The sequence below is a fragment of the Acomys russatus genome, chromosome 10 (genome assembly GCF_903995435.1).
Source record: "Acomys russatus chromosome 10, mAcoRus1.1, whole genome shotgun sequence".
In the NCBI taxonomy this organism is placed as follows: Eukaryota; Metazoa; Chordata; class Mammalia; order Rodentia; family Muridae; genus Acomys; species Acomys russatus.
In genome coordinates this window covers 31,589,375-31,607,075 of record NC_067146.1, presented here as the reverse complement: position 1 = coordinate 31,607,075, position 17,701 = coordinate 31,589,375, and the positions used below count along the sequence as shown (strand labels likewise).

Here is a 17,701-nt window from a genome sequence, read left to right as displayed (position 1 = left end):
TCTGTTTAGGCCAGTATAGATTCTTATGAAAAGCATATTTTGATTTGGAAATGTTTCTCCTTGAGACTGAAATACATGTTCTGTGAAGCATAAAAAGAAAAGGAAAGAAGAAAGAGAGAGAAAAAGGTGATAAAGTTTATTATTTTGAGAATTTGTCAGAGGACCCTTAGGGAAACAAAGCAGTAAATAAAAAACCCAAGATTTTGTTGTTGTTGTTGTTTTTCTTTTTTCTTTTTTTTTTTTTTTTGATTATCAGGTATAGCTCACTTAAAAATTCCTAAGGTGTCTATAGCTATTTATCTTTAATACACATAGAAAATAACTTATGAATATTTAGAATGCTGAATTCTTACTTGCTTTATCCCACTTTCAACCAATTGTAGTTCAGTTGTACCATAAAATAAAATCAAACATGAAATTGACTGTAACATATTTAGTTTAATTCTGTTTGTTTTTGAGACGGAATTTCTTTGTGTCAGAGCCCTGGCTGTCCTAGAACTGTCTTTGTAGACCAGGCTGGCCTTGAACTCAAAGTGATCTACCTGCTTCTGCCTTCTAAGTGTGGGGATTAAAGGTGTATACCACCACACCCAGCATTTCATTCAAAAAGTTTTAAAAAGTTAATACTTTGCCCTGGCATCTTTACCAGTGCTTCAGGGAAAGCCTTCTGCACTTGACACTATGACATGTCATACTGTCATTAAACGAACATATAGGAGACCCTGAGTTCAATGTGCAGCAGCCTCCCCTCTGAAAAAGGACTGTTTTTCTAACTTAATTTTGCTATAACCTAAAAGCATTTTTTCCTTACCATATGTACCTGGATAATTTGGTATTTGAATGCTTTTATTTTAAAAGACTTAAAACATATCTTATGCAGAGGAAGGAAGCGCCAAGTATCTTGGAACACATTTTTGTAAAAGTGGGAGATACAATTTTAATTGGAAAAGAAAAAATGGTTAGAATCAAGAGCTATAAGAAAGCTGTAAGAAAGATAGAAAATGTTTCAGAGAAAAGGCACAATGTTTCAGTGAGCATAGCTTTCACATTTGGAGTGAAACTTAGGCCATGCAGAACTAAAGAAAAGGTTCGCAGCTTCCTAGGATTGCTATATACCACATGCAGCTGTTCGTAAAAGTCATTGGTAACGACCACTTTGTGCATATGTATGTGTTTTAGTGCAGTTTTTGACAATTCTGATAGCTCATTTTGGCCTCAAAAGTTTTCTAAGTATATTATAATAAAAATACCAAAATACTGTTTTTTTCTCCAGTTGACACTATATCAAGATAGGTATATAATTAGAAGTAGGCAAATAAGAAAACTTTGAAAATTTTGACCCTGTGGTACAGTAGCTCTACTAATAGTCCTCTGAATGGCATAATAACCTTACTGGTAAGGGTGGCAGTGACTTTGCTAAGATGGTCTCACTTGTCTTCACTTAGATACCAAGTAATTATACAACATATAAGAAACTGCGGGACGAAAAGGTGAAAGTTAAATGTTATACTTGCTGCTGTGGAAGTAGTTCAGTGGTATAGCATGAGTGGATTCTGGGTTTAGTCTCTGGTACTGTGGAAAAAAGTACTTAAATCGCACAGGATTCACAAGTGTGTATATGTTTTTTAAGAATGGATTTTTTTTTTTCTTTTTACTCTACCAAATTTAACAGTCTTAAATTTTATCTTACTCAAGTAGGTTTCTTCTTCTTGGCATAAAAATTCACCCTTATTATTGTGTTAAGGGTTTAAGATCTGTGGGGAAGGGGTTTTTAAGCGTCTGGTAACTCTGGTTGGCTGTGTGTTTGTAACCACAGGAGATCTGAATCTCAATGTGGTAGCCATGGCTCTGTCAGGCCACACGGATGAGAAGAACTCCCTTTGGAGAGAGATGTGTAGCACGCTACGCCTGCAGCTCAACAACCCCTATCTGTGCGTCATGTTTGCGTTTCTGACGAGTGAAGCAGGGGCTTATGATGGGGTCCTGGTGAGGATTTTGTTTCTCTAGATGTTTCTTTAAATTAACAGGGTTGCTCTTTGTAGTTCTGTACAGAGCCAAGACTATTTCATCTTTTACTGAAGAACCTAGCTGTAGAAATGTACAACTATAAACATACACCGGCATTGGCTGTTTAAATACTGTATGTGTGTGCCTGCGTAGACAACTGATGATCAGTCAGTTAGTTTTGACAAGATATCAATACATCTTAAATAAACATTGGTCATTTTCAGACAAGTTCTATTTGGAAAACAAATTATATAATCACATTAATTATAATAAGCTATATTGTATTTAGTCATTTCAGTCATATATTTAGTCTTTCAGTCTTTTCTTTCTTTCTTTCTTTTTTAGTGATTTCTTTTCCTTTCCTGATATAGTAACATGTGTAAGCACATCATACCTTCCTTGTCACAAAGTGAGGAAAGAATGAAGCGAGGTCAGTTTTGGCTAATGTATCAATACATCTTAAGTAAACATTGGTGATTTTCAGACAAATCCTATTTGGAAAACAAATTATATAATCACACTAATTATAATAAACTACATTTTATTTAATCATGTCAGTCATTTATTTAGTCTTTCAGTGATTTCCCTTTTTCCCAGTCATTTCTTTTTCTTTCCTGGTTTGGTCACTTGTGTAAGCACATCATACCTTCCTCGTCACAAGCTGAGCAAAGAGTGAAGCGAGGCCTCCTTATCCGTTTCAGTTGCTGAGTTACAAGCTTCACATTAAAACTGCTTTGCTTTGTGCTGTTTGTCTCTTTCCAACAATGAGAAGAACTTTCTTTATTAAGATTCATTTCTGTTTGCTGTAAACACATTTCTTATAAAATATATATTGCTTCAGTAAATTGTCATTCTTTAAGATTTAGAAATATATTTTATTGAAATACAATACTGAAAATTTGATTGAATATTAGTGTCCATTTTGACAGTGTTCTGCTTATTTTGTTCATTGCTCTTAATAAATTTCTAATGAACCTTTCTGACCTCTTCAAATCAATATCCAGAAATTTTTATTTTTAACTGTTTTTACTAGTTTTGTTGAACAGGAGATTTTTAAGTGTTATCCTTGAGCTAACTGGACGATTTGAGTAAGTGCTAGAGAATAATTGAAGCTAGGAAAAGAAATGAACTGGTTCCACACTGTTTATATTACATTACCCATAAGGAGAGCTGAGAAGGAAGTTCATAGCCAAGCTATTTCAAGAATGTTTTTAACTTAATGTCTATGTAATTTTATTTTTTAGATTGTTACCATAAGTACTGAATTTAGAAGCCAGGAAAAGCTCCAGTCTTTGCTCCCCCACAGTTTAACCATAGCCATTCAGTTAACACTTAGGGATCTAGCTTTTCCAGATATAAAATGGATCCAATTTTGTTATAAACGCATTATTGGTTTTTGTAGCACATGTAACTGAGTCTAAGAGATTATTCCCTTTTAAAGATAGACTCATATTTTATAATTGAGGAAAAAATTATAAAATGGGTATCATCTGAAAGAAATATTAGGTTTTAAAAACAAAAACTCCTTCAAAGAATGATTTTGATAGAAATCAGATCTTTTAGATACCTATAACTTACTTTTTTTCTTATTGGAAAAGCAGTTAGAGCTTTCTAAATTTATAGTAACATTTTCTAAACTTATAGTAACATTTTCCAAGTAGTTTTAAAAATAATATTGGTGATTAAAATGTTGTCTTGATTCTGCTGCAAACCAGTATTGGACAGAAATGTAAATACAAGTTTTAGGCTTTGTATTTATGAGTTGTAGGTTTGTTTATTTTTATTTTATGTGTACGGATGTTTTGCCTGGATGAATGTCTTTGTACCATATGTGTGCAGTGTCTGAGGAGGCCAGCCACATGTGAATATCAGATCCTTTAGAACTGGAGTTGTAGGGGTTTGTGAGCTGCCATGTGGATGCTGGGAAATCGAGCCTGGATCCTCTAGAAGAATAAGCCAGTGTTCTTAACCACTGAACCATCTTCTCAGCCTCAGGTTATTAGTATCCTAAATAAAATCTCTACTAGTATACCCAGTTCATAGATTTCCTAGATTTGGTGATTCATTTTATGTAGCTCATTCTCCAAAATTAATTGCTTTGAAAGAAATATTAGATTGCATCTAGTTATAGTGTATGTTAGTGTTATAGAAGAATAAACTGATTTTTTACATCTATATAACTGAATTAGGTAGGTCTGTGTTAGAAAGGTGAACCTTTGCTGTCAAGGGTAATGGCCTTTATACTGTGTTTCCTAACAGTAGTGTCAGAAAAGGATTCTTTGGCAATTGATGACTTGCAGCATCTAAAGAGTATCCTTGTAATTCATTTGAAGATAAACTTACATTTTATGTGAATATTTAGTCTATGAAAACTGAAAACTACAATTGTTTTGTTTTGTTTTTTCCCAGTATGAAAACAAAGTTGCAGTACGTGACAGAGTGGCATTTGCATGTAAATTCCTTGGTGATGCTCAGGTGAGAACTGATTCAGTTCCATATGTGAGGCGATTAATGTTTACTATGAATTATCCTAAGAAACTAATCTTTACATATAGCTATGTACCTGTAAAATTTTTATTTAAAATCCATTTAGAAGAAAACTTAGCAGATACGAATTTTAAACTCAGGTTTAGTAATGTTGTACAGGAATCTCATTTTCTGTATGCCAGCACTTACTTGCTGCTTCTGAGGAGAGGGAGGATGGTATACAGAGGACTAGCAGTGCTGTAATAATGAGAGTGTTAGGGAAATGGGGAGGACTGGTGGCTGCAGTTTAGAATAGGATGAAATTAGACCATGTAAAAGAAATAGTTTTTATTGATTTTGAACCTAGAACTCCAATTCTGTGATACTGTTACATCCCACCATGAAGGTAAGAACTTGCTGAAAAGAGGACACTTCTCTTCAAGTTAACCATCTATAAACATAGGAAATGTCATACATTTTTTAAAAAAGTGATCTTGGGAGCTAGGGAGATAGCAAAATTGTTAAAGTGCTCACTGCACAAGGTCGAAGACCTGAGTTGAATCCCCTAGAACCCGTGGAAATACCTGAGTGCAGCAGTGTGTCCTTGTAATCTCAGGGCTTGGTGGAGAGACAGGAGGATACCCAAGGTTTACTGCTCTGCCATACTGTCAAGTCACTGAGTTCCAGCTTCAGTGAGAGCCCTATACCAAAATATAACGTGGAACAATACTTAGAAAGATATTTGATGTAAACCTCTGGTCTCCACACATGCCTTTGCACATATGGCACACAAAACAAAGTGATTGTGGATACTGTATTTGAACTTAAAACCAGTGTAGACTTATTATAGGTCTAGATTTTGGCAAGGGTTTCTGTCTGAAAATGTTTTACATCAAGAATAAAATTGTTTTAAATATAGTAATCCTCATTTATAAAATGAGCGGTGAAACAGATTACATCAGAATAACCACTTTGAACTTTTCAGTTAAATAAATACATCGAAAAGCTGACCAATGAAATGAAAGAGGCTGGAAATTTGGAAGGAATCTTGCTTACAGGCCTCACTAAAGATGGAGTGGACTTGATGGAGAGCTATGTGGATAGAACTGGAGACGTCCAGACGGCAAGCTACTGCATGTTACAGGTTAGTGTAGTGTGACACTATCTTAAATAAAAGCCAAGCTGTATTGTGCATGCTAGGTATTTCCTCGGCTAAAGTGCCTATGCTCTTCTCCTTGCTTAGGAGTTTTAGCTTGCAGTGTGACCTCGTTGATCTGTTGAGGATGTATGTTTTGTTTTATCTTGCCATAATCACCTCATTAGCTTATCCAGGGCTTTCTTTCAGTCTGAGAAATACCTGTCTTGACTGCCTCTGAGTTCATGAAAAGCTCATATGGAACCAGAGAAACTCGTCTTCATCGCCTCAGGTCACAGAGTCTACCTTCTATAAAGGATTCCCTGTGGTTTTGGTTTCATTTGAATAGCAGAAGAAAAGTTATGCTTTAGTATTTTGTTGTTGTTGTTTTTTAATCTTCAGTGTCCCTTTTATTACCAACAGGTAATTTGAATAACTGGTTCATCAACCTTTTTTTTTTTTTTTTTCTGTAACTGTCCAGTGGTTAAACAAGGTTCCAGGAAAAGGTTACTTTCTACTTTACTTTAGTGTGGGAAACATGAATATACTGTGTCCTGCCATGTCCTCCAGCCAGGTTTAGCCTTTTGTGGCATGAGTGCCTCTCTCTTTGTATGAAAGCCTGTCTTACCATGGTAAACATCAAAATGTGCTGACCTGCTCCACTCCTCTTCTGGGTGCTTTCCTGTGAACTTACCTAATGCCGGCTCAAAATATAGTCAGCTTATATAAGGTCTTCCTCTGTACAATTTTCTCACTGGTATGAGATTTTTGTCTTTTAAATTAACTACTGATACATGGCTACAAAGTTCAGATGGGTTGGTAACAGCACGATTTGTAAAATGTTGTTAAAATGCAGCCAGTACATACATAAAGTGACCTTTAAAATATCTAATCTGATAATTGTTTCTTTTTAGTCGGGCTATTTGCTCTTTATGTTTATGTGGCCAAGATTAACTCTACCATTATTCTGTTTTCATTTTGTTTGTCCTCTTTCCTTTTGTTCATAAAGCAAATCAGGTCCTCTTTCTTTCTTTCTTTCTTTCTTTCTTTTTGCTGCCTTATTTTGCATTAATTCTGCATTTCATCTTAATTCTTCTATTGGCTTTAGCTGTTCCCTTCCTGTTGTGTTTTTGTTATAGCTGTTGCTTTGGGTCTCACAGTATGCATCCTGAACTCATCAGTCTCATCTTCTCCTCACGCTGCATTTCATGCCTGACATGTCATAGTATCTGTTCTCTTTCCTACCTCACATCTAACACTGGGTCTTTCTTAAACTCTGCATTTCATGAGTATTATAACAGTGCAGTTTCATTTGTGTACCTTTGTCTTTGTTCAGTGATCCCATATATGATTCCATATACATTATAAGCTCCAACTTACATTGTTATTTTTGCTTTAGACAGTGATTTGTTTTATGAAGTATAAGAAGAAAGGAATTACAGACGTTTTATTGATTCACTTACTGTCCCTGGTGTCTGTTCTTCCCGCGGATCTGCATTTGGTTTGGGTTCATCACTGTTTATTCTCCAGCGTTTCTTGTAGAACAGGGAAAAAGTGCCAGCTTTTATATTTTAACACAAGCGCTTAGTTTATCTCAGTTTCCCCTGCAGCACTTTAAAGAAGTGCTCCATATTCTTCCTGCCTCCTTTGATTCTGATGAGAAATTGGCTATTTTCCTTGTTTCCCTGTATGTGATATTTTATGTTTCCATGACGTGTCCCTGAATAGTCAGCACTGTTGTGCCTAGCTAGCTATAGTTCTCTCCATCCCATGGATTGACTACTGAGCTTCTTGAATCTGTCAGTTAACAGTTTTTCATCAGGTTTACAGTGTTTTGGTATGTTATTTCTGTATACCTTTCTCTTCCCCACTGATCTTTCCTTCACCTTACTATGCATATTCATAAATAAGCGCTGTTCATTCTTTCTTCTTCCCTTTTTATTATTTACTTCTTCCTCTTCAATTGGACAAATTCTTTTCCTTTTCCTCATTTTGTTTTGAGACAGGGTTTCATTGTGCAGCCCTTGCTGGCCTGGGATTCACTTTGTAGGCCAGGCCGGGATCTGCCTTCCTCTGCCTCTGAGTGCTGAGTGGCATGGGATGCTTCCATGCCTGGCTTCAATTGGACAATGAATATTGATTTGTTTATTTGTTCTTCTGTCTGTCACTTTAATACCTTTGGCCATTAAACTTGCTGGGGAATTTAAGTTAGCATACAAAATAATGGGTTTCTATGGTAATTGCATAATATGTCTTAATTTATGCTTTGTTCTAATTCATCTGTCTTTGTCTCATTTCCATAGACCTGTTCTTTCTGATCTTGAGACAATTCTTAATTTCAGTTATTTTGCATTTCAATTGTAGAATATCAAGGTTGCTATAGCTCACATTTTCTGGTTAGATTCCTATTACTCACTAAAGGGGTTATTTTTCATATATATATACTTTTTTTTTTTTTTTTGAGCCTATTTCTTTTAATGTGCTATGTACTGCATTAAAGCTTTCCTCTGCCAGCCAGGTGGTGGTGGTGCACGCCTTTAATCCCAGCACTTGGGAGGTAGAGGCAGGCGAATCTCTGTGAGTTCGAGGCCAGCTTGGTCTACAAAATGAGTCCAGGATAGCCAAGGCTACACAGAGAAACCCTGTCTCGAAAAAAATGAAAAACAAACAAACAAACAAACAAACAAGCTTTTCTCTGCCAACTCTGACACTTAAATCTGTTTTAGAGATACTCTTACTGGCCAGAAATTGATGTTCTGAATAAGAACTTTAAAGTAAATTTAAGGAAAGCCAGTTCCTGCTCGAAAGCATTTCACTACCAGATATGAAGGGCCAGGCTCAGTATTAGTTTAAATGTTATTAAGTAGTTTGATGTGCAATTTGGATTCATTATAAGCAGAGGTTTTGAATCCATAAGTTTTAATAGTTAGGAAAAGGGGCTTTCTCATCACCGTTGACTGCGTTAGCCAGGAAGGTAGATTGTTTGCTCCTTAAACTCAAAAGGGAATTTCATTTCCTGGTCAAGTATTTTATGTAGAGTGCATGCTTACATCACTAGTGAAGTCCAGCTTATGGTAGATTCCTGAGGCTTTCATTGTTTTATCCAGATCCTCATTAGGATCAAGTTTTTCTTAAAAAGCCTATTTCTTCTGAGTTATTCATACTCGTGTTTTACCTAGATTTAGACCAGGACATTTGAAATGTTTTAATTAATTTATGTTTTCTTTTTAGGGTTCACCTTTAGATGTTCTTAAAGATGAAAGGGTTCAATATTGGATTGAGAATTACAGAAATTTATTAGATGCTTGGAGGTTTTGGCACAAACGGGCTGAATTTGATATTCATAGGAGCAAGTTGGATCCCAGTTCCAAGCCTTTAGCACAGGTAAGTAGATTGTTCTAGAGAGAATCAAATATTAACATGTGAGCATCAGATAAGTGAATTATTACTACCCAATTTTAGTTATATTGACTATCTCTTGTTGTTTTTGTCTATTCTAGGCTGCACTTGGGTTTTGTTGTCGTTGTTTGCTTATTTTTTGTTTGTTTTCGTTTTTAAGACAGGGTTTCTCTGTTTAGCCTTGGCTGTCCTGGACTTGCTTTGTAGACCAGGCTGGCCTCAAACTCAGAGTGATCCACCTGCCTCTGCTTTACAGCGTACTGGGACTACAGGAGTGCGCCACTGTACCTGGCTTTGCACTTTGTAATTAAAATTTTCTTTTTTTTTCTGTTTCCTAACAATCATCTTATACAGCTGAACTTTGTGAGAAAACAAATGACAGCCTGGCGTGGTGGTGCACGTCTTTAATCCCAGCACTTGGGAGGCAGAGGCAGAGACAGGCCCATCACTGTGAGTTTGAGGCCAGCCTGGTCTAGGACAGCGAAGGCTACACAGAGAAACCCTGTCTCGAAAAAACAAACAAAAAACAAAAACAAAAACAAAACAAAACAAACAAAAACCCCAAATGACAGAAGGCCTAAATTATCATAGGAAAGGCTACCTCTTAGGGCTGTGTAAATTCATCAGTATCTAAACCTTCAGAAGCTTTAAATGTTTGTAATCCCATCTTTGTATTGCTTTTATGTATTGTTTATATTCAGTAGAGCAGAATTTGGAGATCTTAAAGGTAGAAGAGTAAGTATAAACAAACATCTGTCTATGCATGACATTTTTAATGAGATCAGTTATCACATAGGTATATGGCATAATATCACACTATTACTTCAGATGTTAAATATTTGTCTTCATCATGAGTACTGACTGGATAGTGCTATTTTGTTTTTGTAGGAAGGTGAACGTTATTGTGATAGCTGGAGTAGGTATTTTGCAAGATAGTGTTGTGGAAGAACTAGTCTGTGGAAGAGCTGTAGAGTTTTTATAAGTCCCAATGAACATCCTCTATGGCTGTGTTTACCATATCACAAGCTTTGTTCTAAACTTTTAATGTACTATTGCAAGAACCTAAATTCCTTTTCATTTTAGAAAAGGAATTTGTTGGTGGTGGTTGTTGTTCGATTTTATCCTTGGAGTGGAACCTGGGCCCTTGTATGTGCCAAGTAGTTGGTCTCATACTGAGCTATATCCCAGCCCTTCTTTTGTTTTCTCTATTTCCCTTTTCTCCCTCACTCTCCTCTTTCCCTCCCTCCCTCCCTTCTTCCTTTCTTTCTTTTCTTCTTTTTTTTTTTTTCCCAGTAAGAATTTGACTAAATCACTCAGGTTGGTCTGGAACTTGTGATCCCTCTGCATCAGTCAGCTACCTGAGAAGATAGTGTTATAGGCCTGTCAGGAAGCCTAGTTCAGATGGTGGTCACTGAACTTTGGTTATTGGTTGTATGTTAGTGTATTAGTCTCTCTTCTTGTTGCTGTGAGCAAACACCTAACAAAAAGCAACTGAAGGGATAGCCAGCTGTTCATGGTGGAAAGGGCATGGTAGCAGGACCATGAGGCAGTTGACCACTTTGTAGTGAGGCCAGGCTAAGAAACCTGAAGGACCACACCAGATGATCCACTTTCTCCAGCTAGACCCTTTATCAAGGCCTACTCCATCTAGAGACCAAGTGTTCGCTGAGACACTTCTCACTTTACCACAGTTGGGGTATTTTGTAATGCCTTCCAGTGTCCTTGATACTTATAAAATATTAGGGTCTAAAGTGCCTAGTACTTCACAAGTATCAGTGAGATTAAGAAGAATGTAATTAGTAAAGGTAACAGGTTTTCCAGATAATGTAACCTCTACATGGAGACATGAACTGAGAGTTAATCCGATGGGTCATTTTGCGGTGTAATATAAAAAATTTAAATGTATTTTGTTATTATCAGACTTTATAATTTCGTTAGAGTTTGCACTAAATTTCTTCTTTCATTTGCTTTGTAGGTGTTTGTGAGTTGTAATTTTTGTGGTAAATCAATCTCCTACAGCTGTTCTTCTGTGCCTCATCAGGGCAGAGGGTTTAGTCAGTATGGTGTGAGTGGCTCGCCAACAAAATCGAAAGTGACAAGCTGCCCTGGCTGTCGAAAACCCCTTCCTCGATGTGCGCTTTGCCTCATTAATATGGGAACACCTGTTTCTAGCTGTCCTGGTATGACATAATTGCACAAAATAGTTTTCTGAACTCATTTTTCCTAATTAATTGAGTTATTGTTGTAATTAAAATATATATTAGTTAGTGTCTGTATTATTTTTTAATAAAAATCATTTACTGGTTTGAAAGTTCTATTACTACTAATTTATACTCTTTACATTAAAAGTACAAATCTATATTTATGATAACTCAGGTAATCTCATAGATACGGGCCAATTAAAATTAATGATTAAAGCTTACAGGTAAGTGATTTTTATAATTATACCATTCTCATGGCTTCTACCAGTATTACAGATTTGCTATTTAAAACTCAGTGTGCTCCTGGCTATTAACAAATACCTTTTATCCATAAAGGCTTTTGATGGTCTCAGAAAACTTTCACAGTCCTTCTTTTTTCATTCTCACTTCTATTGCATAAACTATTAGCCCAGAAATCAGAACGCTTTAGTTCTCAGTGTTGGTCTTGCTTCTGCTATTTTGACAGTTTTGTAATAAATAGATGTGGGTTTTTTGTTTGTTTTTTTTTTTTTGAGAGGGATTCTCATTATGTAGACCAGGCTGGCCTTGAACTCATGGAGACCCTCCTGTCTCAGCCTCCCTAGTGCTGGGATTTAAGGTATTTGCTACCACTATGGGGCCAATATATGTTATTTAATGATTAAAAGTACTAAGTATTTTGTATTCTTTATAGTAAACATGGAAATTTTTTTGAGAACAGCAAATAATTGAATATAATATACTTGGTGGCTAGGGACAGTCTAGTTATTTATATAATTTGCAAATGATACTAATGTCACAAATTTTCATCAAAAACATTTTGGCATGGACTGGACTGGGCATGGTGGAAGATGCCTTTAATCCCAGTGTTCAGGAAGCAGAGGCAGGCAGGTCTTTATGAGTTCAAGTTCAGCCTGGTGGTCTATTTAGCAAGTTCCAGGACAGCTACAGCTACCTATATAGAGAAACCCTGTCTTAATATACCGCGCGCGCGCGCGTGTGTGTGTGTGTGTATGTGATGTCTTACTATGTTCCTTTGGCTGTTCTAGAACTCATCACCCTCTGCCTTGGACTTTGAATTTAAACCAGGGTTTCATTCAAATTCGAATTAAGGGTTTTTATTTTACATATTGTATGCTGATCAATTTTTATATAGCCCTGATTGTACTAAAAATTAAGCAATTTGAAGCATCTAGTACAATGAAAAAATAAAGATATATATATATATATATATATATATATATATATGAAAACTGTACTATATAAAAATAATTACATAGTATAGCCTTTGGCCATAAGTCTCTGGAAGTTATGGTGAATATCTGCCTTCTGTTGGCACCATAGTGTGGTTCACTTTTTAATTACATAATAACTTTTTAGTCTTTTTAAATTTTGAAATAAGCATGAAAAGATAATTATCTAGAATTGAAGAAAATGAAGTTATAAAACAATTTAAGCTATTATGGAGACTAATATAAATGCTGAATACTGTGGCTAATTACATCATAACATTTGTTTCAGAAAATTTCCCTATATTTGGTTTAGATATAAATTCTGCATATAATACAAATTTAACTACTAACTTACCTTTTGTGATAAGGCTGATGCACTAAGATGAGTGTGTCCAAAAGCCTTCTAGAGCCCATGATGTAGAGTAAACATGGAACGTAGATAATTAATACAGAAGAAGAAGTGGTGCTATTTTTTGTGGAGTAAGGAGTGGTTCACAGCTCTTGTGTCTGTTACTCCAAAATCTTTAGAAAGATCGAGATCTGAAGTGTGTGTTTTGTTTTGTTTTTGGTTTATTTGAAATGGGTTTTCTGTGTAGCCCTGGCTGTCATGGAACTCGAATTGTAGACCAGGCTGTCCTCAAGGTCACAGACATGTACCTACCTCTGCTTCCCTAGTGCTGGGATTAAAGGCGTGGACCACCACACCTGGTTTCAGAGGATTTTAAAAAATGAATTTATAATATAATAACACCTGGTCAAAATTAACAAGACTAGTAAGATTTTTGTTTATTTGTGAATATCCACATGCCTAAGTGTAAAAATGCCACTGTACCTTGTTCCACATCCATATGACTTTCTTGATGTGTTTGTACAAGGTGTATCTGTTCTCTGTTACTTTTGCGAAATCCCCAAACATATTTAATTTTGAAATGCTTCATCCCCTGCAGATAGAATGGAGAGTATTTTTACAAGGAAGTTGCTAGGGATTTTGAAAGAGACATTGAAAGATCTAGAAAGCCTAGAAAGAAAGGATCCTTTGAGCTGCTCCACTGATGTTTGGTCAGTTTAATATGCTGTGATTGCAGGAGACCCTTTCTATGTGTGATTGATGTGGATGGTAGGTGCAGGGAGTCGATGCCACACAGCACCGGCCTCCTCAGTTTCCCGTGGCCTAGGAAATTTGTGCATAGGAAACAGAGTACAAAAACTAGGAGTTTGAACATAACCCTAAAGTCTATGATACAGTAATTTGGGGAATAGTAAATTTGTTATTTTATCAGAAGATTCCTAGTCCCAAAAGAAAATAGAACTAATAGAAATCAAATTTTCTCTCCCTGTTTAGAAATATAAGCATATAGGCCTCTCAGGTGCTTTGCCTATGGTCAGAGATTAAGTTTACCATGCGTCACAATCCCAACAGTCAGTATGCATGAATCTCTTTTCTCTGTCACACACACACACACACACACACACTCTGCCACTGAGCTACACTATGAGTACAAAAGTTGCATACTGTTAAACTCAGTGATTGTTCAGACTCTGCTAAGAAGTTTTAATTAACATAAGTTGTAAATGTTTTACAAATGCTTGCTAGTACTTGTTCCAAAATCTAAATATAAAACCCTTTCTAGAACTTCTAGATGGTAACATTTTCTTAAGCTAGATTTTATACTGATTTCCTGCCTATTCCTATGTTAGGCATGTATGAGGCTCTTATGTCCCAGAAATATTTTAAGAAACCATCCATAGCTATAAATTATTCCTGTAATTATTAAAGTGTGACTAGTAATATTATATATAACATGTTTTAAGATATAATAGTTGCTTAGTTGTAACTAACATTGTTATTTAATTTATATTTTTATTTTTACTTGTAATTGTGTAGGAATCTTAAAATATTTTAATTTGATTTGTTCTAAAACAAAACATTGAATTAGCCAAAATCATTAGAATCAGCATTTTTGGAACATGAAAAGTGGCGTAGTAAAGTAATGTATATAGAAAAGGCGGGTGATATCTAGCATGCCTGAAGTTTAAGTACTATAGGAAAAGTCAAGAAAAATCTAGGTGAAAATGCATATGTATAATAAACATGCATAAGTCATATCTAAAAGTACATGTCTTTTAATTTTTTTGAACTGAACAGAAATGAATGTTTTTATGTCATTTATTGTGATAAAAGGGAATTCTATAAGTTCCCTCCCCTACCTTGTTTAAGTCATGAACTATACCAGTTTTTTTTTTTCCAATTTTGGGACAAGATCTCGGTATGCAGACCTGGCTATCCTGGATCTCACTCTGTAGACTGGGCTAGTTTTGAACTCAAGAGATTAGCCTACCTCTGCCTCCCACGTACTGGGTTTTAAAGCATGTGCCACCACAAGCAGCCCTATTTATACCAATCTTTTCCCCCTTAATTTTAAAAATTAAGAAATAATTATATCATTTCCTATGCCCAGCCCCTCCCAATCCCACATTTCCTCTCAAATTTATGATTGCTTTTTAAAATTTTGCATACTAATTAAATACACACATACAGAAATGTGTGATTTAATTTATGTTTATATTATATTATATGTTTATGTTTTTAAGGTTGACCACTAAATTTCTTAATCAGCTTGTTGATTATATGCACAGCATTTTCACATTTACTTTTGCTTGTATTTTGACTTTTATGCAGATAACATAGTTTATTCTTTAATTGTTTTCTTTAACCTTTGGCTGTAAAGATTTTTTTTTCAATACTACTAAATGTCTCATTCAGGAATATAGAATTTTATATTATACTATTAACATTTGCTTTCCACATTTGTACTATAATGAATAATGTGTTGCTGTGAACATCAAGTGTTTCCCTTATATATGTTCACAATGCCTCTGATATATTTACCTAAAAGTAGAATTGCTGAATTGTGGGTTGTGGTATTGCAAGATTCTGTTTGCCTGCAATTTACCTGTTATTTTCATGTCTGTTTAGGAAATAGGTTGGTATGTACTCTTTCTTCTTCATGCTGTTTTTGTCACTTGTTAGTAAATTGTTCCAGTCTCAAGAAGTTCAATATGAGATTTCCTTTTATTCTGTTGGAAGAGTTTGTGTGGATGCGAATTACCTATCTTGTTAGTGTTTGGTAAAACTCACTTGAAAACTGAGTCTAGATTTCTTTTTGGAAAGGCTTTAATAGTATAAAGTTTTTCAATTCAGGTAGTTCCTTAGTGAGTTTGGATACTTTTCCAATTTTTGCTGACCATTAAAAATATAGCTGGGTGTAATGACACATGCCTTTTATCCCAGCACTCACGAGACAGAGGCAGGCAGATCTCTTGAGTTTCAGGCTAACCTGATATTCAGTGAGTTCCAGGACATAGTGATACATACATAGAGATACATAGTGAGACCATGTGTAGAAAAAACAATATATTATATATATATATAAAATATTGTGTATGTGTGTATATATATATATATATTATATGATTTATATTTTAACAAGAAACTTAAAATTCTGTGATGTGGCTAATGGCAATCATTTTATTTTCCCATAGGTGGATCCAAATCAGATGAAAAAGTGGACTTGAGCAAGGACAAAAAGTTAGCTCAGTTTAACAACTGGTTTACTTGGTGTCACAATTGTCGGCATGGTGGGCATGCCGGACATATGCTTAGTTGGTTCAGGTAAACAGTACTTTCCTTCAGCAGATAGCCTTTTAAATAGTTCAGGTTCTTGGTGTGCTTGTATTATTACGTCTAGTTAATTGTTTTACTTATTCTCTTATTTGACTTAACAAAGGTAGTATCAACAGTTCCATCATTATCTTATAGAACTATAAAAGTAATACCTATGCCACATATGGAGGTGCTTGCCTTTAAAACTTGGCAGGCAAAAGTGGGTGGATCCCTATGAGATGAGTTTAAGAACAGCAAATTCCTGACTAGCCAGTGCTACATAGTGAGATCTGACCTCATTCTTTTTATACTCACATATCTTCTGAATGGGTTAATGTTTAACATTTTATCCCTATTGAGGGATAGGGTATTTACAGTTTTATATGCTACAACTTGTCATGTAATTACATTATGAGTGTAATTACACACATACATGTACACACACACATACACAATTAGTTGTACTACGTTAGTTCTTTCCAAGTGAGCTTGGTATAAATAGCTCTTGAAATAAATTCCTAAGATAACTTGTCATTGATTTTGAGCAGTGCCGTGGCCTTGTGCCATTTATTAACATAACACTCACATGCACCTTGCCGCATTTGTGCTAATCTGAACTCTTAATACATCCTCATTGCCTTCGTAAACTATTTTGGCATATTAGTGTAGAAACAAAAAAAAACCAAAACGGTTCATTTTCCAGTAACTTTCTCTTCAAAGTTCACTGTGGTGATTGTTTTTAATTTGATGCTCTTAAGTGCATTCCTCCCCCCATGGGGTTTAATTCCTATATTTAACCCAATGACATTTTGAAGATTGGTCCATAGATATATTTCTGTGTAAAGCTTGGATTCCTAACTCTTACTTCACCTTTTTTAGGGACCATGCAGAGTGTCCGGTGTCTGCATGCACATGTAAATGTATGCAGTTGGATACAACAGGAAATCTGGTACCAGCAGAGACTGTCCAGCCATGACATGTTACGTCTAAAGAGAAACCTTCATGTGTGGAGTTTTAAGAGATGTCCTTCTTAGTTCAGAAACATACCTCAGAGCAAGTCACTCATGACTTTTCTATAATGGAAAAATAAATCATTCTATCAGAGCAGCAGTTCGATGTTTGGGTGATCTTGATGTACTTCTCAAAGAAAAATGCTGCTGGTGCGGCCATCAGAGCATGGGCATTGGTGCTGGTGTGGCCGTCAGAGCATGGGCATTGGTGCTGGTGTGGCCGTCAGAGCATGGGCATTGGTGCTGGGTAGTAGGTTAAAGTTCATTTGAAAGACCTTTCTAGGGTTTTGTCAAAATTTTAAATGTGTGTAAGTTTTAGAATAAAAACAGACCTTGTGCCTGCATCTTCACTCTAAACTTGATGTCTTTTGATAGAATCTCTATGTATTTAAAGGCAAACCACCAATTCAGTGGCTCAAATAACAGTTTTACCTTATCTGTACTTAGATTCCTTTCAGATAAAATGAGAATTAGCTCCTGACCCACATGAAGAATAAATGTTAACAATATGTTTGAGGAAAAATACATGTATTCATGTGTACAAACACACACACTTAAACTTTCGTCCTCATACATTTATATTTTAATAGAAAAGATTTGACACAGGT

The 17,701-nt window shown here is 35.5% G+C and overlaps 1 protein-coding gene across 1 annotated transcript in view; it reads left to right on the top strand.

The window, feature by feature from the left end:
- Positions 1-17,067, top strand: part of Mios (meiosis regulator for oocyte development) — a 29,532-nt gene extending 12,465 nt beyond the window's left edge. The window contains exons 5-11 of the mRNA XM_051151941.1: positions 1,817-1,986; positions 4,417-4,482; positions 5,459-5,617; positions 8,840-8,992; positions 10,983-11,187; positions 15,963-16,092; positions 16,963-17,067. Coding sequence (XP_051007898.1) covers positions 1,817-1,986; positions 4,417-4,482; positions 5,459-5,617; positions 8,840-8,992; positions 10,983-11,187; positions 15,963-16,092; positions 16,963-17,059 — 980 coding nt within the window. The 3' untranslated portion in view covers positions 17,060-17,067. The remainder of the gene's footprint in view (positions 1-1,816; positions 1,987-4,416; positions 4,483-5,458; positions 5,618-8,839; positions 8,993-10,982; positions 11,188-15,962; positions 16,093-16,962) is intronic.
- Positions 17,068-17,701: the final 634 nt, after the last annotated feature.